At 47.3% G+C, this 25,862-nt stretch overlaps 1 protein-coding gene across 1 annotated transcript in view; it reads right to left on the minus strand.

Annotated features, from left to right (window-relative positions):
• Positions 1–686: 686 nt before the first annotated feature.
• Positions 687–25,862, minus strand: part of samd10b (sterile alpha motif domain containing 10b) — a 50,103-nt gene continuing 24,927 nt past the window's right edge. The window contains exons 3-6 of the mRNA XM_034538142.1: positions 22,433–22,689; positions 9,414–9,582; positions 5,958–6,098; positions 687–709 (exon numbers count right to left, since the gene is read on the minus strand). Coding sequence (XP_034394033.1) covers positions 687–709; positions 5,958–6,098; positions 9,414–9,582; positions 22,433–22,689 — 590 coding nt within the window. The remainder of the gene's footprint in view (positions 710–5,957; positions 6,099–9,413; positions 9,583–22,432; positions 22,690–25,862) is intronic.

The following is a 25,862-nucleotide window of genomic DNA, read 5'->3' on the forward strand; positions in this document are numbered from 1 at the left end:
ATTCGGCTGAAATTGTTATTGTTGATCCTCCAAACCTATAATTTCAAGAGGAAAATGAAAACGAGACCTGGGGATGAAGAGTTGATCTCGGGATTGTGTCGGCATTCGTCAGCAACTCTGGGCTCCAAGGTGAAGGTCTCCAAGGTGAAGGGTCTCCAAGGTGAAGGTCTCCAAGGTGAAGGGTCTCCAAGGTGAAGGTCTCCAAGGTGAAGGTCTCCAATGTGAAAGTCTCCAAGGTGAGGTCTCCAAGGTGAAGGTCTCCAAGGTGAAAGTCTCCAAGGTGAGGTCTCCAAGGTGAAGTCTCCAAGGTGAGGTCTCCAAGGTGAAGGTCGTATGAAACTATGCCAAAAAGTGTTCTGATTGAGATGAGACAAGACGGGCCTACATCATCACTAGGGTTGTGGATTCTACATCGTATCGCTATGTTACAGTGGGTACTTCTGCCTTCAGGGGGGGCGGGAGCTTTGTCGACTGTCTCGGTCTCAGTGAACCAGATTGGGAGTCCTCCAGACCGGTTGGCATGTCATCTATAGACTCGTCCTCCCCCCCCCCCCCCCCCCCCTCTTTCACTCGTCAATCCTCTGCTCACATATCTGAAGACAGCAGAGCTCCATGGCTCCAAGACATGTATTGTGTCAGGAGGGGGAGGGAGGAGAAGGGATGCCAAATGGCTCCTGAGAGATGAGCTAGGAGAAGTTTCCAAAAGAGGCTGCAGAAAGAGGGGGGGGGGGGGAGAAAAAAGAGGAGGGGTACATCATTAGGATTCACTTGGATACTGATGTCTCCACAACCTGGAAGCAAACAAAACCGTCAGCAGAGAGAATAAGGAGGCACGAAGAGAACCAGAACAAGGTCTACACGGGGCAGGACTGTCAGACCCCTGCTGCAGTAAAATGAGAAAGTTTCCATCACGACTACGTTTTAAAAACGTAATTTTTCGCTACCTTTTCAGGTGAAGGTAGTACGAACGGAGATTATTTCTAATAAACGCCATTTAAAATAAAAAACGTTGTAGTGTGGATGTGGTCTAAAAAGGTACTCTGGAGTGTGGACGCACTACCGCTATCGTCCACAAGGACGATATAATCAATACAATATGAAGGTTTCTACCCCTGGAGATTATTTATAATAAACGCCATTTAAAATAAAAAACGTTGTAGTGTGGATGTGGTCTAAAAAGGTACTCTGGAGTGTGGACGCACTACCGCTATCGTCCACAAGGACGATATAATCAATACAATATGAAGGTTTCCCCCCCTGGAGCAGCTTTGAAGTGTAAGTATTTAGCTCTCACATCACATCGCCCCTCAGACTGTCTCTGTTAAGGCACCGTGAAGCGGACACTTCCTGCCTTCGCAATCACAGTTTCAGTACGAGGCGTACGGGCTTCCTGATTCAGTACGAGGCGTCACACACCGAACACACTGCACTCACTCACAGAGCTATACGACCAGTGAGAGAGTGATGCAGGTGCATGGAGATCGTCCCCCGTGGAGGTAGATCCAAACCGGGAAGAGGAAACACGTCTCTAAAATAACAAAAGGGTTTAAAAGGATCACTAATGAGACAGTTCAGAGCTGAGGGTTCGGCTGCAGCGGGTCCCCGGGTAACAAGCGCAAGGTCAACCGGGACGATGTCCCCGCGGCAACCGAGGAAGATCCCCGACAACCGAGAAGATGCCAGACAACCGAGGAAGATGCCCGACAACCGAGGAAGATGCCAGACAACCGAGGAAGATGCCCGACAACCGAGGAAGATCCCCGACAACCGAGAAGATGCCAGACAACCGAGGAAGATGCCCGACAACCGAGGAAGATGCCAGACAACCGAGGAAGATGCCCGACAACCGAGGAAGATCCCCGACAACCGAGAAGATGCCAGACAACCGAGGAAGATGCCCGACAACCGAGGAAGATGCCCGACAACCGAGGAAGATGCCCGACAACCGAGAAGATGCCCGACAACCGAGGAAGATGCCAGACAACCGAGGAAGATGCCCGACAACCGAGAAGATGCCAGACAACCGAGGAAGATGCCCGACAACCGAGGAAGATGCCCGACAACCGAGGAAGATGCCCGACAACCGAGGAAGATCCCCGACAACCGAGAAGATGCCCGACAACCGAGGAAGATGCCCGACAACCGAGGAAGATGCCAGACAACCGAGGAAGATGCCCGACAACCGAGGAAGATGCCAGACAACCGAGGAAGATGCCCGACAACCGAGGAAGATGCCCGACAACCGAGGAAGATGCCCGACAACCGAGGAAGATGCCAGACAACCGAGGAAGATGCCCGACAACCGAGGAAGATGCCCGACAACCGAGAAGATGCCCGACAACCGAGGAAGATGCCAGACAACCGAGGAAGATGCCCGACAACCGAGAAGATGCCAGACAACCGAGGAAGATGCCCGACAAACGAGGAAGATGCCCGACAACCGAGGAAGATGCCAGACAACCGAGGAAGATGCCCGACAACTGAGGAAGATGCCCGACAACCGAGAAGATGCCAGACAACCGAGGAAGATGCCCGACAACCGAGGAAGATGCCCGACAACCGAGGAAGATGCCAGACAACCGAGGAAGATGCCCGACAACCGAGAAGATGCCCGACAACCGAGGAAGATGCCAGACAACCGAGGAAGATGCCCGACAACCGAGAAGATGCCAGACAACCGAGGAAGATGCCAGACAACCGAGGAAGATGCCCGACAACCGAGAAGATGCCAGACAACCGAGGAAGATGCCCGACAACCGAGGAAGATGCCCGACAACCGAGAAGATGCCCGACAACCGAGAAGATGCCCGACAACCGAGGAAGATGCCCGACAACCGAGGAAGATGCCCGACAACCGAGGAAGATGCCCGACAACCGAGAAGATGCCCGACAACCGAGAAGATGCCCGACAACCGAGAAGATGCCCGACAACCGAGGAAGATGCCCGACAACCGAGGAAGATGCCCGACAACCGAGGAAGATGCCCGACAACCGAGAAGATGCCCGACAACCGAGAAGATGCCCGACAACCGAGGACAACACCGTCTTTTCCATTCGAAGGCCGGGGGTTCGAGTGTCGCTTGTCCCGAAACACAAAAAGGAAAAGAGGGAGGAGGAGGAGAAGAAGAAGAAGGACGAGGAGGAGGAGAAGGAGAAGTAGGAAGAAGACGAAGGAAGAAGGAAGAAGGAAGAAGAAGAAGAAGAAGAAGAAGAAGAAGAAGATAGGACTGTGGCTCCACACTATCAGGCCGAGCTTTTCATTGGCTCTCCGTGTTCTTTCATTAACCTCTCGCCTTCGTCTCATTTCTTTATCTCTGTGATCTGTCACCCCCCCCCCCCTCCCCCACACACATTTATCTCTATCCGTTAAACATCTCACCTCTGTGTCCTCTTTACTTCCTTTTTTTACTCCCCCTCTCCATCTTCAAATCCCTCAGTTTTTTTGTTTCCATGCTCCATCCTTCTTTTTTGTATAATTTTGGCCCCTCATAGACTCCTGGAACCGTCTCGGAGACAAACTTCGAGCTTGATTATTTTATTTTGTATTTTCATTCCCTCTTTTCAACAGTTATTGTGAGATCAATATTTAATCTTTTGGGGGGTAAAAACCCACCGCAGATGAATCAGACCTGACAGGCGGCGCGACGCGAGGCTGAATCACACCAGGATTGTAAAATGTGTCTGCAGGATCTCTCGGGGGGGGGGTGGGGGGAAGAGAAGAAGAGCTAAAAAAAAAACAGAGTCTCTCAGATTTTAATAAACTTCCCCCGTCACCGTCTCTTCTCCACAAACGCTCCACAATTTGCTCGTCTTCGAGATTGATGCACACGTAATTCTTATGTATCCCGGGAGATAATTGTGCATTTTGCGCGCGTAATAAATGATGAAAGAGGAAGTGAAAAGGTCGGCAAAAAAAAGAGCCAGAGAAGTCAGCGTTGATTTATTCGTCACGTAACTTTTGCAGTTTACTGGATAATTCATACAAAAGTCTGAATATAGAAGCGTTTTAAAATGTTTTATTCGTGTTCCTCAGTCAAAAATTAATAGCATTCTGTTTAAACCTTTTTTTTTTTTTTACATTATATTATATTTTACTTTCTTTTTTTTTTTACATTATATTATATTTTACTTTCCCCAGGGGAAATTTCCTTGAAGCAGCAGCATTTTTTTTTATTACAAATATACAATAAAATAAAAATTAAATAGCATGGCATATTACATTTAAAAATTTTAATAATAAAGGAAATGAAAATGTAAAAAAATGTAAATGAAAGTGCATACAGTGTATATAAAGTATAAAGTGCAGGGTTTGAGGAGGATTTGGCCAGAAGTTATTTATTATAGTCTACATTTTATATTCCATGTTCCGGTACTCGCTCCGGATCTTTAGCACCTCTGCCCTCCTCTGCTGCCTTATTACCACCTCGCCACACTCTGCACCCAAACCCCCCCCCCCCCCCCCCCCCCCCCCCATTATCATTATCGCCCCTTCAGCTGCTTCCACCACCTCTGAATACCCTCCAACCCTGTGAACCTCAGGTGTGTTATGAGGCCACACAATTAGCCGGCCCCTTATTGCTCAGAGTCTGCTGAACTGGCAAAAATCACATTTGCATTGCTCCAATAATAGAAGTGTCCAAGTCTATGCTTCATGTGTTAAAGCTGCATTCTCTCTACTGACCACCAGGGGGCGACTCCTCTGGTTGTATAGAAGTCTATGCTTCATGTGTTAAAGCTGCATTCTCTCTACTGACCACCAGGGGGCGACTCCTCTGGTTGTATAGAAGTCTATGCTTCATGTGTTAAAGCTGCATTCTCTCTACTGACCACCAGGGGGCGACTCCTCTGGTTGTATAGAAGTCTATGCTTCATGTGTTAAAGCTGCATTCTCTCTACTGACCACCAGGGGGCGACTCCTCTGGTTGTATAGAAGTCTATGCTTCATGTGTTAAAGCTGCATTCTCTCTCCGCTGACCACCAGGGGGAGACTCCTCTGGTTGTATAGAAGTCTATGCTTCATGTGTTAAAGCTACATTCTCTCTACTGACCACCAGGGGGCGACTCCTCTGGTTGTATAGAAGTCTATGCTTCATGTGTTAAAGCTGCATTCTCTCTCCGCTGACCACCAGGGGGAGACTCCTCTGGTTGTATAGAAGTCTATGCTTCATGTATTAAAGCTACATTCTCTCTACTGACCACCAGGGGGCGACTCCTCTGGTTGTATAGAAGTCTACGCTTCATGTGTTAAAGCTGCATTCTCTCTCCTGACCACCAGGGGGCGACTCCTCTGGTTGTATAGAAGTCTATGCTTCTTGTCTAGGCTCCTTATCTTTTTATCCCATCCACCTCTTTCGGTCTCACTCGCTCTAACACACACACACACACACACACACACACACACACACACACACACTTATATTGACGCGGGGGTTTTGTGGAGCTTTCACAAAGATCTCTGATCTCAGAACGCAGTCGATGTTGCGTTTACAAAAAAAAAAAAGCTTTCTGGGGACAGAAAAGGGACAGAAATGATCGATTGAGATGGATATATATATATATATATATATATATACACGTTTGCACTTGAATTCAAGAGACTCTTCTCCAAGCCGTAGCGTCTGCAACCTCCAGGGGAACAATTTGTTTTAGGAATCCAGCAGAGAAGGAAAACGATTCACTCCGAGCGCCCACAACGAGCACGACGCGCCGCTGACCTGGAGTCAGCGGTGATGGAGGCAGCCGGCTCATCCATGGATAATAAACACGTTCACCGAAGCCCGCCAATCAATAAAAAACCACCACGCGGCCACTTTGGTGTCAGCACCACGCGTGACCTCAGACTGCCTCCACCCAACTTACTGCCACTACTTTCTTTATGTTCTCCACCCTCTTTGCACACAAAAGGAAACACACACACACACACACACACACGCACACACACACACACAGCCACTCACTTCGACTGAGGAGCTGCAGGTTGCGCACCTCCTCTCGGACCTGCAGCTGGAGGACTTGTTGGAGGACCTCCTGCCTCAGCGTCTCCTGGACGATGCCCATCCTCTCCAGCTTCTCCCCGTTCAGACGCAGCAGCGCCCGACCTGCCAGGAGGAGGAGGAGGAGGAGGAGGAGGAGGAGGGATGAGGAAGGAGGAGGAAGAGGAGGAGGAAGGAGGAGGAAGAGGAGGAAGGAGGAGGAAGAGGAGGAAGAGGGGGAAGAGGGGGAGGAGGGAGGAGGAAAAGGAGGAGGAAGAGGAGGAAGGAAGAGGAAGAGGGGGAGGAGGAAGAGGAGGAGGAAGGAGGAGGAAGAGGGGGAGGAGGGAGGAGGAAAAGGAGGAAGAAGGAGGAACAGGGGGAGGAGGAAGGAGGAGGAAGAGGAGGAAGGAAGAGCGGGAGGAGGGAGGAGGAAGAGGAGGAGGAAGGAGGAGGAAGAGGAGGAAGGAGGAGGAAGAGGGGGAGGAGGGAGGAGGAAAAGGAGGAAGGAGGAGGAACAGGGGGAGGAGGAGGAAGAGGAGGAAGGAGGAGGAAGAGGGGGAGGAGGGAGGAGGAAGAGGAGGAAGGAGGAGGAAGGACGAGGAGGAAGAGGAGGAGGACGATGAACGAGGAGGAGGAAGGAGGAGGAAGAGGATGAGGAAGGAGGAAGATGAGGAAGAGGAGGAGGAGGAAGAAGAGGTGGAAGAGGAGGAAGGAGGAGGAAGAGGAGGAGGAAGGAGGAGGAAGAGGAAGAGGGGGAAGAGGAGGAGGAAGGAGGAGGAAGGAAGAGGAGGAGGAGGAGGAGGAGGAGGAAGGAGGAGGAGGAGGAGGAAGGAAGAGGAGGAGGAGGAGGATTTAGTTTTTCAAGTAGAGAAAAGTAGACATCTATCCACGCAATTATTATTCCAATTAGAGCTGAGTGTAAAAATAAAAAAAAAGGTCAAAACCAAACCCGCCGGGCAGGATGGAAAATATGGAAATCATGTTTACTTTGAACTTCTTCTGATCATCTCAGACAGAAAGACTAAAAACTGCCATAATTTTCATCTTTCAACACAAAAAGCGACCGAAACTAAGCTTGAAATTTGTGACATTTCATCAAAAACTATTTAATTCTACCTTTCTCATTTAAAATATATAAATATATACAATAAACCATTTGATGTCACCAGATTCTGTGTCAGAAAAGACATCTTCAGGTTCTCTCCATACTAGCCGTGGCATCGCTGCTCATGTTGCAGTGAAGCGGCCACAGAGGGTCAACGTGCATGTGTGTATGCATGTGTGTGTGTGTTTGTGCATTTGTGTGTGTGTGTGTGTGCACACAGCTCAGCTCACTCCCCTCACACTGGATCCAGCTCCTAATAATTGCCTCAGATTGGGAAGTCGCGCTGTCGAAGACAAAAAAAGACGAAAACAAAAGTGGAGATCGTTTTCTCTCAATTTGGCTTAGAAATAAATTGCCTATTAACGCCGTCTGTTGCCGGGCAACGCCGACACTTAAAAAACGTCTGAGACGCGACCCGAAGGGCTGAGGAAGGTAGAGACTTCACGGTGAAAGAACGACCTTTAGATAGCGGAGAGTCACATGACCTTTACAGGAAGTGACGTGAAGTCACGTGACCTTTACAGGAAGAGACGTGAAGTCATGTGACCTTTACAGGAAGAGACGTGAAGTCATGTGACCTTTACAGGAAGAGACGTGAAGTCACGTGACCTTTACAGGAAGAGATGTGAAGTCACGTGACCTTTACAGGAAGTGACGTGAAGTCACATGACCTTTACAGGAAGTGACGTGAAGTCACGTGACCTTTACAGGAAGAGATGTGAAGTCATGTGACCTTTACAGGAAGTGACGTGAAGTCACATGACCTTTACAGGAAGTGACGTGAAGTCACGTGACCTTTACAGGAAGAGACGTGAAGTCACGTGACCTTTAAAGGAAGAGACGTGAAGTCACGTGACCTTTACAGGAAGTGACGTGAAGTCACATGACCTTTACAGGAAGAGACGTGAAGTCACGTGACCTTTACAGGAAGAGACGTGAAGTCACGTGACCTTTACAGGAAGTGACGTGAAGTCACGTGACCTTTACAGGAAAAGACGTGAAGTCACGTGACCTTTACAGGAAGAGACGTGAAGTCACGTGACCTTTACAGGAAGTGACGTGAAATCATGTGACCTTTACAGGAAGAGACGTGAAGTCACGTGACCTTTACAGGAAGTGACGTGAAGTCTGTGACCTTTACAGGAAGAGACGTGAAGTCACGTGACCTTTACAGGAAGAGACGTGAAGTCACGTGACCTTTACAGGAAGTGACGTGAAGTCACGTGACCTTTACAGGAAGAGACGTGAAGTCACATGACCTTTACAGGAAGAGACGTGAAGTCACGTGACCTTTACAGGAAGTGACGTGAAGTCACATGACCTTTACAGGAAGTTTATTACCATTAAAGTAGGTTATTTGATTATTCACTTACAAAAGTTAAGTCGGATCACTTTCAGTAAAAGTAATAATGCCACAAAATACATATTTACAAATACAGAACCTGCATTTAAATAATAAGAACTTATTGTGCTGAAAAAGCTCCTTTTCTCCCTGAAAAGAAGCACGAAGCAAACTCAAAATTGTCAAAAACGCCCGACACGCCAGAGCCAGACCCGGCTCGCCCCAGTGTGCGATACAGGAAGTCATACGTCATTGTGCGCTGCAACACAATCATAATCACATCGCACACAACCGTCTCTTTCTCACGCCATCTAAATCTGGTCTTCTTTCCATGACGACAATAAAGACCCGGCGGAATAATATAAAACGGTGGCAGTGAGAATTGATAAAAGTCCAACAGAGGAAGCACGAATCTTCACACACGCACGCACACACACACACACACACACTAGAAGCTATACACTGATCTCCCCGGGCAGCTTGTTGCTCTGTGATTGCGCCGCTCGCTACGCGAGAGACGCAATTACTTTTGGGTCGGTGAACTACGATGATACGGACCGGGAATTCATTTCTGAGGTCCAGGATCCTTCTGGGTGTTGTACGCACCGACACACACACACGCACACACACACACACACAAAAGAAAAAGACAACATTTGCACAACAGAACACAGGGGCTAATAACGGCAACAAAAAAATATATATAAATAAAGCAAAAAAGGGAAAAATGTGAACGCACGATGATAATTGGATCTAAGCCTCCGTCTTTCTGCCGCTCTCGGTTTTGAGAATACATAAATAAAAAATGATCAGATTCTGAGCCTCTGTAACTGCGACGCTGGAAGCATTGTTAACCCGGAAGTGTGTGTGTGTGTGTGTGTGTGTGTGTGTGTGTAGGTGGAGGGTGTTGTCCAAGAGGAGATCTGAAATGGCATTCGTGTGAGGTATTGAAGCAGCAGAGGTCAAAGGGCAACGACTCTTACGGTTACTGTACCTGTGATGGCGTGATGGGAGAAGGCCTCGACGTAGGTCAGGTAGTTGTGAGGACAGTGCTTCTTCAGCCACTTGCAGACGTCCTGCTGAGTCCACAGCACCACGGGTTTGGACAGGCTGGACAGAGTCGGGCTGGTGTGGTACACGGTGAAGGCTTCGCCCGGGCGCAGCTGAAACACACACGGGGGGGGGGGGGGCAGAAGAAACCGTCGTCAACAGGCGAGACCCAGCGGGCTAGCAGCTAAATGCCGGCAGGCTAGCATAACAGCCGGCAGGCTAGCAGTGGCTATATATATATATATATATATATATATATATATATATATATATATATATATATATATAAAATAGGCTTGGGATAGAATGGTATTAATACAACCAGAGGAGTCGCCCCCCTGGTGGTCAGGACAGAGAATGCAGCTTTTAGACCCGTACGTTGCCGCCTCCTCGCCCCGTAAAGATGTCACGCTCCTCTTTGTGCATCACGGCTTTGTGCGGGGAATTAAAATGAACGTTAACAAAGTCACAGCCAGTTCATACGAGCAGGAAACACAACTCTCTCTCTCTCATCTTAGTCTCATATCTAATCCATTCATTCATGCCTGACTGTGCCAACTCCACAACAAAAGGCTTTTGGCTGATTCTCAACAGAAAAACACAGAACTGCTGCCAGACGTTCCGCTCCATAACCGACTGCATTTAATGGATTATGGGATGCTGAAATGTCAGGCGCTACATGAACGCAACCTCCACGCACTCCTCGTACAGCTCGATATCTAATGTTCCTCTCTTGTTAAAACACGCAGCTCACAGAACACCTTCCAAGTGATGGACACATGTTCATAACTATTCATATCTGACCGTAATGGGCTCTGCTAAGCACCGAGCGGCCCCATCGAGCTCCGGCTAAGTGCGTTCTGCTTTGTCGGACTTGATTGAAAACAACTCCATTTCCTCCGCTACGGTGTATTTTGCTCATTTCTAATTACACACATACTTTCTAGGACATTTTAATAACCCGAATGTTTTACGGCTCGTTGGGAGAGATGGGGGGCGGGGGGTGGTGGGGGGTCAAGATGTTGCCTCATCTTTTGATGGCCATGATTTCTGTAAATATCGGATCGATCCTTAATCATGCTTTACACACCGGGGAGACGTTTTCTAGGATATTCAAGATATTCTTTTGAATAAGCACTTTTACACAAAATAAAAAAATAAAAGAGTCATTATTTGGTGGCGCCAGGTGGGGTTTTTTTTCTCAGCTTTCCCCTCCGCGAGTAAAGGAATCAATCAATTAATTACATCGGAATGCACATGTTGGAAAAACTTTATTACTCCTTTAAACCTTGACAAAGGCAGTCCAGATCCACTTTTTTTTGTTTTGCATTAAAAAGAAAATGAAGAAAAATTGGTAAAGTTGTGTTGAACGGTCATTCTAGTAGGCAGCTAACGTTACATACTCATTGAGTACTAGTATGAAGCAGCTGTGTTAGCTTGTGACTTTAAATCATCGTACCCCGGCCACCCACAATGCTTTGCGGTTCGCTGCAGCGGAATGAGAGCCGGCCCGCGGACGGACACGGAGATGCACGCCGGAGATGATGAGAAAATAAAGGACTTCAGATCCACTGAAGCATCTTTTGGTACCCTCTAACAAGATGCAGATACGGTTTTAATTAGTTTTTGAATATATTTAACTGGAGAGGTCATTAAAAACTACTTAAAAGAAAGAATGACAGATGACAGTCAGATAGAGAGGGGGAACAAGGAACAACAAAAAAGAGCGAGAGAGAGACTGTGCTCTTTGTGTGAGTAATGGCCTTCATCACGGAGAAGCCAGACGGAAGGAAAATGGAACGATAGCTCCCCGTCATCCCTTTCTTCCCTCTTCTCCTCCCTCGCTCTTTCTGGCCATCCATCAGACTGTATCTCCTCTGGCCAGTTCTGGAGGTCCGTCCCCCGTTCACCCTCCACTACCTCCCCCGACTCCTCCCCGAGACCTACTTCTGTCCAGGCGGGGAGGAGCTCTCTCATTCATTACGTACAGGAGAATAGACAAAGAGGAGGCTGTATATGGAGCAGAGTTCTAATGAGAGGAGGAGGATGGAGAGGAAGAGGGGGAATGAAAATAGTGTTTTTTATTCAGCCGTCACACACACACACGATACAATAAAATATAGGCCTCCATACCATCTAGAATACAATATGACTGTAAAGGTGCAGCCAGAAGAATATTACTTTAATTAAGCTATCCTCAAGAAAATAAAATGTTAAAGGTTTATGTGATGATAAGTTGTAGTCGGCATCATTGTGTCTGGAACAGGAAGTCAAAGTTGTGTTTTTTAACGTTTGTGTTAAAACGCTACTCCTGATTTTCACTGCGAAAAAAATCCAGCAGCACGTGTCAATTTCTGCTCGTCAGATGGATGCGATCGTTTATGAATAAACTTCACGGGAAACAACTTAGTTAGCTTGTTTTAGGCAAGAAAACTACTTATTTAGGTTTCGGAAAAGATCGCTAAATACAAACATCGTAAAATATTTAGTTGGGTTCAGGAAAAGATCGTAAAATACTCAGTTAAGTTCAGGAAAAGATCGTAAAATACTCAGTTAGGTTCAGGAAAATATCGTGAAATAGTTAGGTTTAGGAAACCATCGTAAAATATTCAGTTAGGTTCAGGAAAAGATTGTAAAAAATATTCAGTTGGGTTCAGTAAAAGATCGTAAAATACTCAGTTAGGTTCAGGAAAATATCGTGAAATAGTTAGGTTTAGGAAAACATCGTAAAATATTCAGTTAGGTTCAGGAAAAGATCGTAAAATACTCAATTAGTTTCAGGAAAAGATCGTAAAATACTCATTTAGGTTCAGGAAAATATCGTGAAATAGTTAGGTTTAGGAAAACATCGTAAATATTCAGTTAGGTTCAGGAAAAGATCGTAAAATATTCAGTTGGGTTCAGTAAAAGATCGTAAAATACTCAGTTAGGTTCAGGAAAATATCGTGAAATAGTTAGGTTTAGGAAAAGATTGTAAAATATTCAGTTGGGTTCAGGAAAAGATCGTAAAATACTCAATTAGTTTCAGGAAAAGATCGTAAAATACTCATTTAGGTTCAGGAAAATATCGTGAAATAGTTAGGTTTAGGAAAACATCGTAAAATATTCAGTTAGGTTCAGGAAAAGATCGTAAAATATTCAGTTGGGTTCAGTAAAAGATCGTAAAATACTCAGTTAGGTTCAGGAAAATATCGTGAAATAGTTAGGTTTAGGAAAAGATCGTAAAATACTCAGTTAGGTTCAGGAAAATATCGTGAAATAGTTAGGTTCAGGAAAGATCGTGAAATACTCAGTTAGGTTCAGGCAACAAAAACCATTACTTATTTCCTGTCTTCCTGCTTCCGAGCACACACACATACTCTCTATTGATCATTCCGTTTGTTTCCTCCAACAGCTTATTTGTCCTTTCCTGCTTACTTTGTTCTATCATGTCTCTTATCTTCCACTCTACTTGATGCTCATAATTGTATCCTTTTGCCTGCCTGACACCCTCCTCCTCCCTCCTGGCCTCCTCCCTCCTGCCTCCTCCCTCCCTCCCTCCTCCCCCTCTTCTCCTCGCTCCCTCGTGTTTCCTGCCTTCGATCTTTCTTCCGCCTTGACTTCTGCGCACATGAGCCACACATTTCCCATTGCCTGTGCTTGAATTCATGAACACTGACAGGTGACTCGTCAGGACCTGAGAGGGGAAATCGAATTCCATTCAAATCAGTGTTGCAAAGCTCACAAAGAAATTATTATTATTATTAGTAGACAGCATTTATCCTGTCATGATGAATAAAAGGTAGAGACAGTGAAGGCCAGAGTGACGGCTTCATTGTGTTGAAGCTGCATTCTCTCTCCTGACCACCAGGGGGCGACTCCTCTGGTTGTATAGAAGTTCTATGCTTCATGTGTTAAGCTGCATTCTCTCTACTGACCACCAGGGGGCGACTCCTCTGGTTGTATAGAAGTCTATGCTTCATGTGTTGAAGCTGCATTCTCTCTCCTGACCACCAGGGGGCGACTCCTCTGGTTGTATAGAAGTCTACGCTTCGTGTGTTAAAGCTGCATTCTCTCTACTGACCACCAGGGGGCGACTCCTCTGGTTGTATAGAAGTCTATGCTTCATGTGTTGAAGCTGCATTCTCTCTCCTGACCACCAGGGGGCGACTCCTCTGGTTGTATAGAAGTCTATGCTTCATGTGTTAAAGCTGTATTCCTCTCTCCTGACCACCAGGGGGCGACTCCTCTGGTTGTATAGAAGTCTATGCTTCGTGTGTTAAAGCTGCATTCTCTCTACTGACCACCAGGGGGCGACTCCTCTGGTTGTATAGAAGTCTATGCTTCATGTGTTGAAGCTGCATTCTCTCTCCTGACCACCAGGGGGCGACTCCTCTGGTTGTATAGAAGTCTATGCTTCATGTGTTAAAGCTGCATTCTCTCTCCTGACCACCAGGGGGGCGACTCCTCTGGTTGTATAGAAGTATATGCTTCATGTGTTAAAGCTGCATTCTCTCTCCTGACCACCAGGGGGCGACTCCTCTGGTTGTATAGAAGTCTATGCTTCACGTGTTAAAGCTGCATTCTCTCTCCTGACCACCAGGGGGCGACTCCTCTGGTTGTAGAGAAGTCCATGCTTCATGTGTTAAAGCTGCATTCTCTCTCCTGACCACCAGGGGGCGACTCCTCTGGTTGTATAGTAGTCTATGATTCATGTGTTAAAGCTGCATTCTCTCTCCTGACCACCAGGGGGCGAGTCCTCTGGTTGTATAGAAGTCTATATAAATGACACTACTTATCTTGATTTATTCCCTCAGTAAACATTGTAAACCATGACGACGTCCACTTCTTACACACAGCCTGTGGTGTCACACACTCTTTTTTTTAAATGGACAAAGAATCAAGCCGAGACCTTTTTTCCCCCACGAAACCGAAGCAGGTGGTTCTGCGGTGCAACTGAACCGGGGAGATTAGGCGAAGGTCCGAGGAGCGAGGGGGAAGTCGCTCCTTCTGTCTCTCTGGATCGATGAGGCGTCACCAATTAGCAGAGTGAGTGTTTATTGAGTGAATCCACGCTGGTATCTCAACCAACCGGCCTCTCCCCCGCTGTCACTTCATCTCTCCACAGGTTTACTAAACACTCCTCCCCCCCGTACGCTCTCTCTCTCTCTCTCTCTCTCTCTCTCTCTGAGTGTGAGCATGGAGGTTATGAGCTGAGAGCGTTGTTGTGTGAGTAGATAGTGGTTTTTGTGTGTTTTTCTTGGTGAAAGTGGTCGACAGAGAGTAGTGTATGTGGTAGTGTCACTGGGGTGTTACTGTGTGCGCAAGGGGGTTTTCTGTGTGAGTGTTGGCGCAGCCGGCCGTCGCGTGCTGGCGGCGTGCTGGCGGCGTGCTACACGGCGTGCTACACGGCGTGCTAACGGCATGCTAGCGCGGCGTCATGGATCTCAGCTGGTTGACGCGGAGACACGGTGTACGGGTTGCGCCGTGTTTCGCGTGCTCCGTGGAGGACTGCAGTCTGGTGGTGGGTCACGGCAGCGTGAAGTCCGCCGCCCGCATGAACAGCGCGGTCGTGATTTTCCTCGACAGCGTGGAGAAGGTGAGCCTAGTGGCGGCGAAAGGCATCGTGGTGAAGGACACGGTGGTGCCGGTTCTGCAGTGGGAGTCACGGCGGACAATGTGCCTCCGTTTATCAGGGACAAGGTTTTGCTCAGAGAGCTGGTGAGACACGGGCAGGTGGTGTCGCAGGTGAGGAAGGTCTCCTCGGGGTGCAGGTCTCCCCTGCAGAAGCACGTTGTGTCTCACAGGAGGCAGCTCCTCATGGTCCTGAACAACAAGGGTGAGGAGCTCGACTTTGTGATCAGGACCAAAGTCGAGACCTTTGACTGTGTGTTGTACGTGACCTCTGGAAACGATAAATGTTTCAGGTGTGGACAAGAGGGGCATCAGGCCAGGGAGTGCCCAAGCAAGAGGTTAGCTGAGCGGGACGCTTCTAGTGAAGCGGCTCCTGAGGGACAGAACCAGAAGGGTCCTGATGGGGTCGGAGGGAGGACAGGGGGAGACGGGTGGGGCCCAGCAGGGTGAAGATGGGGTTCAGGAGGGGCTGGGCTGGGTGGGGCCCAGCAGGGTGAAGATGGGGTTCAAGAGGGGCTGGGAGGACAGGGAGGGACGGGTGGGGTTCAGCAGGGTGGTCGGGTGGGTGCTGGAGGGAAAGAAAATTGTGCGCAGTCGTCAACATGACAAGCAGTTGTCATGTTGACAAACATGACAAACAGTGAGGTTGGCATGGAGGAGGGTGAGGAGGAGCTTCAGGCTCACCGTTTGAAGAGGAAGAGCAGGTAGGAAGGGGAAAGTTCACAGGCGAAGAAAGGAGCTTCGGGAAAAGGGGACGGGGATGGGGAGTCTGAATCTAGTATGGAGGAGGACTATGATTCTGAATCTGGATCCTCTGGGGGCAGTGATTCCCTAAGAGGGTACAGTCTTGGCAGAGTAAAGTGGTTTCTCCATGATAAGAGGACCAGGAAGGGAGTGAGGACAGAGGAAAATGTTTCCGATATAGAGAAGCTCTCTAGCTCTATTCAGCGCCACATGGCCGGTGAAGGGAGGAAAGGCTTTACAACTAAGGGAGCGCCTCGGTCTGGGAAAAAATAGTGCAGGAAATTGAGGAAGAGCTAAAGGAGGGTGGTGTAGGTGAAGCACACAACGGCCGGAGACCCAGGGGAGCGACCTGAGGAGGCGGATGGAGGTAGCCGGTCCTGGACTGGGAGGCGTGTTGGCGGTGGCTTCCCTGCTCGGAGGACGAGGACGTGGAGGAGATGCTGCAGGAGGTGAAGAAGAGGAAGCTCCCGACTCCACAGAGACTTTAATCTGGATGGGGTCTCAGGACCACCTTCCAGGGACACAGATGGTGTTGAGGATCTATTTGTTGTTCTATTTAGTTAATGTCATTACAATGTGTCTGTTTGTTCGTATTGTTTTATGTAAAATAAAGGTTTTGTAAAAATCAAAAAATCTCTCTCTCTCTCTCTCTCTCTCTCGCTCCATCGCTCTGCGCTCCTGCCAGAGACCCGGCCAGATCCTGACACACCATTCTTCATCTCTCTCTCTCTCTCCCCCTCTCTCCCCCTCTCCACCCCACTTGGTCCCTGGCAGCTTCCTGTTGCATCATTTAGCTAGAGTGCGTCAACCGTAAAGAGTGTGAACTGTAAAGAGTGTGAACTGTAATGAGTGTGAACTGTAATGAGTGTGAACTATAAAGAGTGTGAACTGTAAAATGTGAACTGTAAAGAGTGTGAACTGTAAAGAGTATGAACTGTAAAGTGTGAACTGTAAAGTGTGAACTGTAAAGAGTGTGAACTGTAAAGAGTGCGTGGACTGTAAAGAGTGTGAACTGTAATGAGTGTGAACTGTAAAGAGTGCGTGGACTGTAAAGAGTGTGAACTGTAATGAGTGTGAACTGTAAAGAGTGTGTGGACTGTAAAGAGTGTGAACTGTAAAGAGTATGAACTGTAAAGTGTGAACTGTAAAGAGTGTGAACTGTAAAGAGTGTGTGAACTGTAAAGAGTGTGAACTGTAAAGAGTGCGTGGACTGTAAAGAGTGTGAACTGTAATGAGTGTGAACTGTAAAGAGTGTGTGGACTGTAAAGAGTGTGAACTGTAAAGAGTATGAACTGTAAAGTGTGAACTGTAAAGAGTGTGAAGTGTGAACTGTAAAGAGTGTGTGAACTGTAAAGAGTGAGTGGACTGTAAAGAGTGCGTGAACTGTAAAGAGTGCGTGAACTGTAAGAGTGTGTGAACTGTAAGAGTGTGGAACTGTAAAGAGTGTGAACTGTAAAAGAGTGTGTGAACTGTAAAGAGTGTGAACTGTAAGAGTGTGAACTGTAAAGATTGTGTGGACTGTAAAGAGTGTGAACTGAATGAGTGTGAACTGTAAAGAGTGTGTGGACTGTAAAGAGTGTGAACTGTAAAGAGTGTGTGAACTGTAAAGAGTGTGTGGACTGTAAAGAGTGTGAACTGTAAAGAGTGTGAACTGTAAAGAGTGTGTGGACTGTAAAGAGTGTGAACTGTAAAGAGTGTGTAAACTGTAAAGAGTGTGAACTGTAAAGAGTGTGAACTGTAAAGAGTGTGTGAACTGTAAAGAGTGTGAACTGTAAAGAGTGTGAACTGTAAAGAGTGTGTGAACTGTAAAGAGTGTGAACTGTAAAGAGTGTGAACTGTAAAGAGTGTGTGGACTGTAAAGAGTGTGAACTGTAATGAGTGTGAACTGTAAAGAGTATGAACTGTAAAGAGTGTGTGAACTGTAAAGAGTGCGTGGACTGTAAAGAGTGCGTGAACTGTAAAGAGTGTGAACTGGAAAGAGCTGTGAACTGGAAAGAGTGTCGACGTTCACAAGAACGCTGCGTATACGAGTGACGTCTGATCTGCACACACATTTAACGTGACCACAACATTCGACGAGTACAAATACTGTGATTTTTACACTTCGGACCCCCTGAAAAGCTCAATTGCAAAATTGAGGGTTCTCTTTCAATCGTTCACTAAAATGTCCTTTTTTTAATATCTTAATGAAGCTCTGCAGTTTTCATTATTCAAAGTGCAAAACATCCATCGTGAGCACCTGGATTTAAAGCAGGACATCGTGTCTCCTCTTCTTGGAAAAAACACCAGGACGGCAACACGCCGAGGCGCGCGTGTGTGTGCGTGTGTGTGTGTGTGTTGTGTGTGTGTGTTATAAATGTACATGTAACTTAGTGAACGAGTCGCAGGCCGGGTTCTGGTATCGGGGAGAGAAGACACATGCGGCTGCTTTCACCTCCTAAATTGTGTCTCTGTTATTCCACCTATTCCCCAGTCTCATCTAAAAGGTTCACCCACCGGCCTGTGTGTCAGACAGCTAAATGAGCCACCACCACACACACACACACACACACACCCACACACACACACACAAACACACACACACACCATCTGGCTTCCCAAACAACAGCCGCTTCAAAGGATGCCACCGACACAATGAGTCATTATTTTCTGAAAATCCCTATCAGCCGATCGGCCTGCGTACAGTTCCACCTGCAGCAGCATACGTAACGGACCGTTTAGGCCATCGTGGACTCGGTGGCTGCCGGCGTGTGTGTGTGTCCACGTTGATTCACCCGTTTACAAATTGCACAAATTGATGGCGCGATGTACGAGATTGGGAGTGTCGTGTATGTTGAGTCGGCGCCTTGAAGATAATGGTGCTAACGGCGTTCGGCTTGCAGAAAGACTCCGCTTGTGAAGCCAATGCTGAAGTTCCTAAAAGCTGCATTCTCTCTCCTGACCACCAGGGGGCGACTCCTCTGGTTGTATAGAAGTCTATGCTTCGTGTGTTAAAGCTACATTCTCTCTCCTGACCACCAGGGGGCGACTCCTCTGGTTGTATAGAAGTCCATGCTTCGTGTGTTAAAGCTGCATTCTCTCTCCTGACCACCAGGGGGCGACTCCTCTGGTTGTATAGAAGTCTATGCTTCGTATGTTAAAGCTGCATTCTCTCTCCTGACCACCAGGGGGCGACTCCTCTGGTTGTATAGAAGTCTATGCTTCATGAGTTAAAGCTGCATTCTCTCTCCTGACCACCAGGGGGCGACTCCTCTGGTTGTATAGAAGTCTATATAAATGACTCTACTTCTCTTGATTTATTCCCTCAGTAAACATTGTAAACATTAGTTTTTGGTCTCAATCTCTAGTTTCAAGTCTTCTTCAATACAGAATGATGTTCATTTAGTAAATTATGGTCATTAAGAGTCAAACAGACCGTAAAGCAGTTTCTATCTCTTGCCTGTGCGTGTGTGTGTGTGTGTGTGTGTGTGCGCAGGAGTTTGCACAGGAGTGCATAATGTGTTCTATTAGCTCTGCTAAACTGATAAGGAAGATCACCCGGGTGCCACCTTTATGTACAGAAGCGTATATGTGTTTCAATTAACTGGCTTCCTCATTACAGCGGATGTGTGCACAACCAGTGAATAATCTAATCATCACTCCTGAGAGGACTGGCCTGCACACACACACACACACACACACACACACACACACACACACAAACACACTCTTTAAACTAGAGGTGCGCCGGTAGAGGCCCCGGAGAGCCGGACCGCTCTCCCGGTCGTTGAATAATGCACGGCGAGCCTCGTTGCCACGAGGAGGCGATAAGCCGTCCTTCTCATGGCACAGAGGAGTTTTTAATTATCCCGTCGCTGCGTAATCACACGGAAACAGCTTCCCACTCGTCTTTTATTAAGCCTTTTATAGCCGTTTCGTAGCCGAGGAGGGGGGGGGGGCAGTCTTTTTATGAATTATTGAACAATCTCGCGGTGTATATGTACATCTCACAGGCTCACGGTGTGCAGCCCCGGCACAACTTTCTTTAAAAAAGGCATCGGGGAGACGGAAAAAATTACCTCTGCCCTCTGAGGGGGGGCGGAGCCAGGAAGGAGGCTGTTTTAGATCAAAAAGGAATAACAAATAAGACTCTTCTTTCTTTTTTTATCTTTTTGATTTCTCTCTCTCTCTCTCTCTTTTTAAACACGCGGGACACGCGTGTTTAAACCACTGTACCACTGTACCACTGAGCTAACGGTGCTTGTAGCACCGTTAGCTCACAAGGAGTGGGCTAACGGTTCTCGTAGCACCGTTAGCTCACTCCTTGTGCTACGAGCACCGTCCGTTACCTCACAAGGAGTGAGCTAACAGTGCTCGTAGCTCTGTGAGCTAACGGTGCTTGTAGCACCGTTAGCTCACAAGGAGTGGGCTAACGGTTCTCGTAGCACCGTTAGCTCACTCCTTGTGCTACGAGCACCGTCCGTTACCTCACAAGGAGTGAGCTAACAGTGCTCGTAGCTCTGTGAGCTAACGGTGCTTGTAGCACTGTGAGCTAACGGTGCTCGTAGCACCGTTACCTCACTCCATGTGAGCTAACGATGCTCGTAGCACAAGGAGTGAGCTAACGGTGCTACGAGAACCGTTAACTCACAGTGCTCGTAGCTCTGTGAGCTAACGGTGCTTGTAGCACTGTGAGCTAACGGTGCTCGTAGCTCTGTGAGCTAACGGTGCTCGTAGCTCTGTGAGCTAACGGTGCTCGTAGCACCGTTACCTCACTCCTTGTGAGCTAACGGTGCTTGTAGGGGGAAATAATTTTTTCTTAACTTGACTTCTTAAAAACTACTTTTGTTTTAATTACGCCGTTGTGTAATTCAATAAAAACGTACGTTTTAACGTACAATAAACCACTCGGGCCAGAGATGGTCGGTGTATTTAACGTGTAAAAGTATTCGTTGTTTCTTCAATGTGCAGCGCTTGAATAATTTAAATTTAAAAAATGAAAGTTTAATTATATTATGTGTTAATTATATTTAATGGTTCACAAGACTTTTATTTCAGGAGCAAGAGAAACTTTGTTGATTTCCTTGAACAGCTGTAATAAATAAAAGAATTAAAGAACAAAACACTAAATGCTAACTAATTAAATAATTGTCTGTCTCTCCGCCTGTCTGTCTCTGTCTGACTGCCTGTCTCTCTGTCTGTCTGCCTGCCTGTCTGTTTCTCTGTCAACCTGTCCGTCTCTCCATGTCTGTCTGTCTGTGTCTCTCCCTGCCTGTCTGTCTCTCCTCACCTGGATGCCCTCTGTCTACCTGTCTTTCTTCCGTCTCTCTGTCTATCTGTCTACCTGTCTGTCTGTCTCTCTGTCTCTCTCTCCATGTCACTCTCCCTACCTGTCTGTCTCTTCTCACCTGGATGCCCTCTGTCTACCTCTCTGTCTCTCTGTCTCCCTGTCTCTCTCCCTACCTGTCTGTCTCTCCTCACTCTGTCTACCTGTCTCTCTCCGTCTCTCTCCCCTCACCTCGGTGCCCTCTGTCTACCTGTCTGTCTCTCCTCACCTGGATGCCTTCTGTCTACATCTCTGTCTCTCTCTCTCTCCCCCGTCTCTCTGTCTACCTGTCTGTCTCTCTCTCTCCCTGTCTCTTTGTCTACCTGTCTGTCTCCCCTCACCTGGATGCCCTCTGTCTACCTCTCTGTCTCTCTCTCTCTCCCCCGTCTCTCTGTCTACCTGTCTGTCTCTCTCTCTCCCTGTCTCTTTGTCTACCTGTCTGTCTCTCCTCACCTGGATGCCCTCTGTCTACCTCTCTGTCCTGTCTTTCTTCCGTCTCTCTGTCTACCTGTCTGTCTCTCTCTCTCCCTGTCTCTTTGTCTACCTGTCTGTCTCCCCTCACCTGGATGCCCTCTGTCTACCTCTCTGTCTCTCTCTCTCCCCGTCTCTCTGTCTACCTGTCTGTCTCTCTCTCTCCCTGTCTCTTTGTCTACCTGTCTGTCTCCCCTCACCTGGGTGCCCTCTGTCTACCTCTCTGTCTCTCTCTCTCCTCGTCTCTCTGTCTACCTGTCTGTCTCTCTCTCTCCCTGTCTCTTTGTCTACCTGTCTGTCTCCCCTCACCTGGATGCCCTCTGTCTACCTCTCTGTCTCTCTCTCTCCCTGTCTCTCTGTCTACCTCTCTGTCTCTCTCTCTCCCCGTCTCTCTGTCTACCTCTCTGTCTCTCTCTCTCCCCGTCTCTCTGTCTACCTGTCTGTCTCTCTCTCTCCCTGTCTCTTTGTCTACCTGTCTGTCTCCCCTCACCTGGATGCCCTCTGTCTACCTCTCTGTCTCTCTCTCTCCCCGTCTCTCTGTCTACCTGTCTGTCTCTCTCTCTCCCTGTCTCTTTGTCTACCTGTCTGTGTCCCCTCACCTGGATGCCCTCTGTCTACCTCTCTGTCTCTCTCTCTCCCCGTCTCTCTGTCTACCTGTCTGTCTCTCTCTCTCCCTGTCTCTTTGTCTACCTGTCTGTGTCCCCTCACCTGGGTGCCTTCTGTCTACCTCTCTGTCTCTCTCTCTGTCTACCTGTCTGTCTCCCCTCACCTGGGTGCCTTCTGTCTACCTCTCTGTCTGTCTCTCTGTCTACCTGTCTGTCTCCCCTCACCTGGATGCCCTCTGTGCCGGGCTGCTGCAGCAGCTTGACGGTGCGCGTGTGCCCCGTGGTCCTCTGGCCGCGGCCGTCGTGCCACGTCAGGTTGCTTCCTCCTCCGGCGCGACGCGGCAGCTGGTAGCTCAACTCCTCAGCCGACACCGTGTGCTCAAGGGAAGCGCGGCAGAAACTGAAGCTGGAGGCCGCTGAGAGGGAGAGAGAGGGGGGAGAGAGAAACAACAAACACCGATAAGCACTCACTTTGTATTGTCCTTAAGGCGCTTGGGTTTATGAACTATAAGCAAAAGGAAACACCTATAATTGATCATTGATCATTTATAACCCTCCAGGCTGCATGCTTTGTGTATCTGACTCTCTCCAGACAGACGCCGGTGGGCAGCAGCTCCACTCTGGTCTTCAATTACGTTGAGAGCATATTTATATGGGAAAAGAGCACGATTAATTTTTTCTCTTGCTAGATTAATCCGCGATTATTTAAATCCCTCAACACGAATGTGTGTTTTGTATTCCTCCCTCCATCCCTCCATCCCTCCGTCCCTCCGTCTGTCCTTCCCAATTCCCTTCCTCCCAGGGAGTGGAGCGTCGGCAGCGTGACACGCGTTCGATGCCGATGTCAGAGTCTGGCGCCCCCCGTCTGCGACCCGCGGGTCCATTTTGAGAAAAAAAAAAAAGGAGGGCGAATGGCGAGGAAAGCAAATGCAGGAGTGGTGAGAACGATGGAGGAGAGATCTGACTGCACATCAACAGACCCGGGAGAGGAGAGAGGGAGGAGAGGGGGCAGGAAGAGGTCAAGAGAATGCAGACAGACAGCCTTCTGAACCCGGTTAACACACAGCGAGACCCGGGCCGGATACTAATACAATACGGGCCGTAAAGCGCTGTAAAGCGTTGTAAAGTGTTGTAAAACACACTTCATTTAAACTTAAAAACAAGCGGTGATGTTTGCAGGCAATCGGCTCAAAGTCATCGTGTACTTTGAGGCAGGGGGGGGGGGGGGTTGGTTAAGCACTCAGCTGTGATATCAGTAGCGGCCCCCCTACCGGCAAGGGGGGGGGGGGGGGGGTCGGTGTTGTGAGAAAGTGAGAGTGAGTCATCGCGACCCTGAGAGGTCCTGGAGCATGCAGCCATAACCGGCCCCCCAAAACTATTATGCATGCACAATGTCAGTGTGTTGTTTGAGAAAAGACTCATTTAATTTCCTCCTCGGGGACCGGATACTTTATTTATTTTTAAAGTGATGGGATTAAGTTATAATCGGAGTGTTAATCCATTGGTGTCTTGGTTATAGTGCTTTCATGGACTACTGGCCTTTGGTTAAGGTCATAAATAAAATAAATAAATAATGTTGCATTCATATATGGAAAATAAAATAAATAAAAGTCTGAAGTTTTCAGGTACGCCGTGAAAAAAAACAACTTTATATATTTTATTTAAGCCTATAATAGAGGATTAACTATCTCATATAATAGTGCATATTATAATATAGGCTTTTTCAGATCCACCCAGAGAAATTCAGGGTTTGTTTCACTGTTGTTGAACTCAGCCTCCATTTTATTTTTAAATTCCTTGTCAGTGAGGAGATATGATGCCATCTCTGTGTGCCAGAAATAGCTTCACTATTGGGCCATGCTCATATGTTTAGATCCTATACTACATGCTTTTATTCGTCCTGTAATCTGCAGTGGGGAACAAAAGTAATCTTCCCAATCTTCATGTAAGAAAGATATTTGTATCTTGTCTTTTTTTAGGAGAATTAATATTTTCTTCAGCTTAATTGGATTACATTAAATGTACAATAAACTCAAAAACATGAATTGAAAGTTGAACTTATTAAAAGAGCCCATGTGAGACCTCCTGTTTACCGTTTCCCGTCTTTCCCGGACATCAAAACAAACTCTATCGGATAAAACAGAGCTTCTCACACTCAGAAGCAGTTTTCAGGTAAAGCATCTCTCTCATTATAATCCACCACATCGCAATATATGACATCTAATAACTGTGGGTTCCTTTCCTAAAACATAGAAATAAACATTTCATATTTTTGAATGGTCATTTCATTGAGTGTCACCTGAGTTTCCTGCCAACAGGTGGATTTGATTTGACTCGTGTGAAGTCAAATGACTCCTAACTGACTTTTATTCAACCCTACACTGACGGTGCAGTTCAGCCCCACGAGCTTTACTTTCCATTTGATTGATGTATTAATTGTAGAGTTTACTCCATCCGTCAATAAAACGTGTATTTTGGGTACAGCAGTCGCTGGGTGGTGTGCGTGGTGAAGAAGAACAAGAACAATAAGGAACAAGAACAAGAGGAAGAGGAAGAGGAAGAAAGAACAAGAACAAGAACAAAAAGAACAAGAAAGAACAAGAACAAGAGGAAGAGGAAGATGAGGAAGAAGAAGAAGAAAGAACAAGAACAAGAACAAAAAGAACAAGAAGAAGAGGAAGATGAGGAAGAAGAAGAAGAAGAAAGAACAAGAACAAAAAGAACAAGAAAGAACAAGAACAAGAAGAAGAGGAAGATGAGGAAGAAGAAGAAGAAGAGGAAGAAAGAACAAGAACAAAAAGATGAAGATGAGGAAGAAGAAGAGGAAGAAAGAAGAAGAGGAATAGGAATAAGAAGAGGGAGAAAGAAGAAGAGGAATAGGAATAAGAAGAGGAAGAGGAAGAAGAAGAGGAATAGGAATAAGAAGAGGAAGAGGAATAAGAAGAGGAAGAACAAAAGGAATAGGAATAAGAAGAAGAAGAGGAAGAAGAAGAACAAGAAGAAGAAGGATTTGTATTGACTATATTAGGGGCTCCTATTCATATTATAGATGCCTTATCAATAGGGGGAATTAAAATGGAGCGCAAGCAAAACAAATGTTTCTGCTTCACCGGCATCAGATTGAATCAATAAAACAACAACAACAACAACAACAACAACAACAACAACAGGACCAACACCACGGATCTATAAAAGACAGGCGGTGCAGAAAAATGAGCTTGATAGAGCCACGAGTGATGTATTTAAACAGCCTGATATACAGATATATAAGGAAATGAATCCAATCACTCCTCCAGAGGGGGGGGGGCAGAGTTCACCCAGACATGATGGAGGGGTGAAAAAGGAGGATGGAGATGAAAAACCAGAAAGGCCTGTCAGGAACCACTGATGTGTAACCTTCTACACCGTGCTCTCCCTCTCTCTCTCTCTCTCTCTCTCTCTCCCTCTCTCTCTCTCTCTCTCTCTCTCTCTCTCCCTCTCTCTCTCTCTCTCTTCCTGGGTCGTCGGGACAAACCGAGCACAGCCCCGATGTAATTACTGACAGTCAGACCGAGAGGGGGGGGGGGGGGGGGGGGGGGAGACGGGAGGAAGACGGGAGGAAGGAAACGTGGGAAGCTGAGAGCCTCGCGACCCCAAAGACCTGTCAATCTCCCAC

This window comes from Cyclopterus lumpus, chromosome 7 (genome assembly GCF_009769545.1).
Source record: "Cyclopterus lumpus isolate fCycLum1 chromosome 7, fCycLum1.pri, whole genome shotgun sequence".
NCBI classification, from domain to species: Eukaryota; Metazoa; Chordata; class Actinopteri; order Perciformes; family Cyclopteridae; genus Cyclopterus; species Cyclopterus lumpus.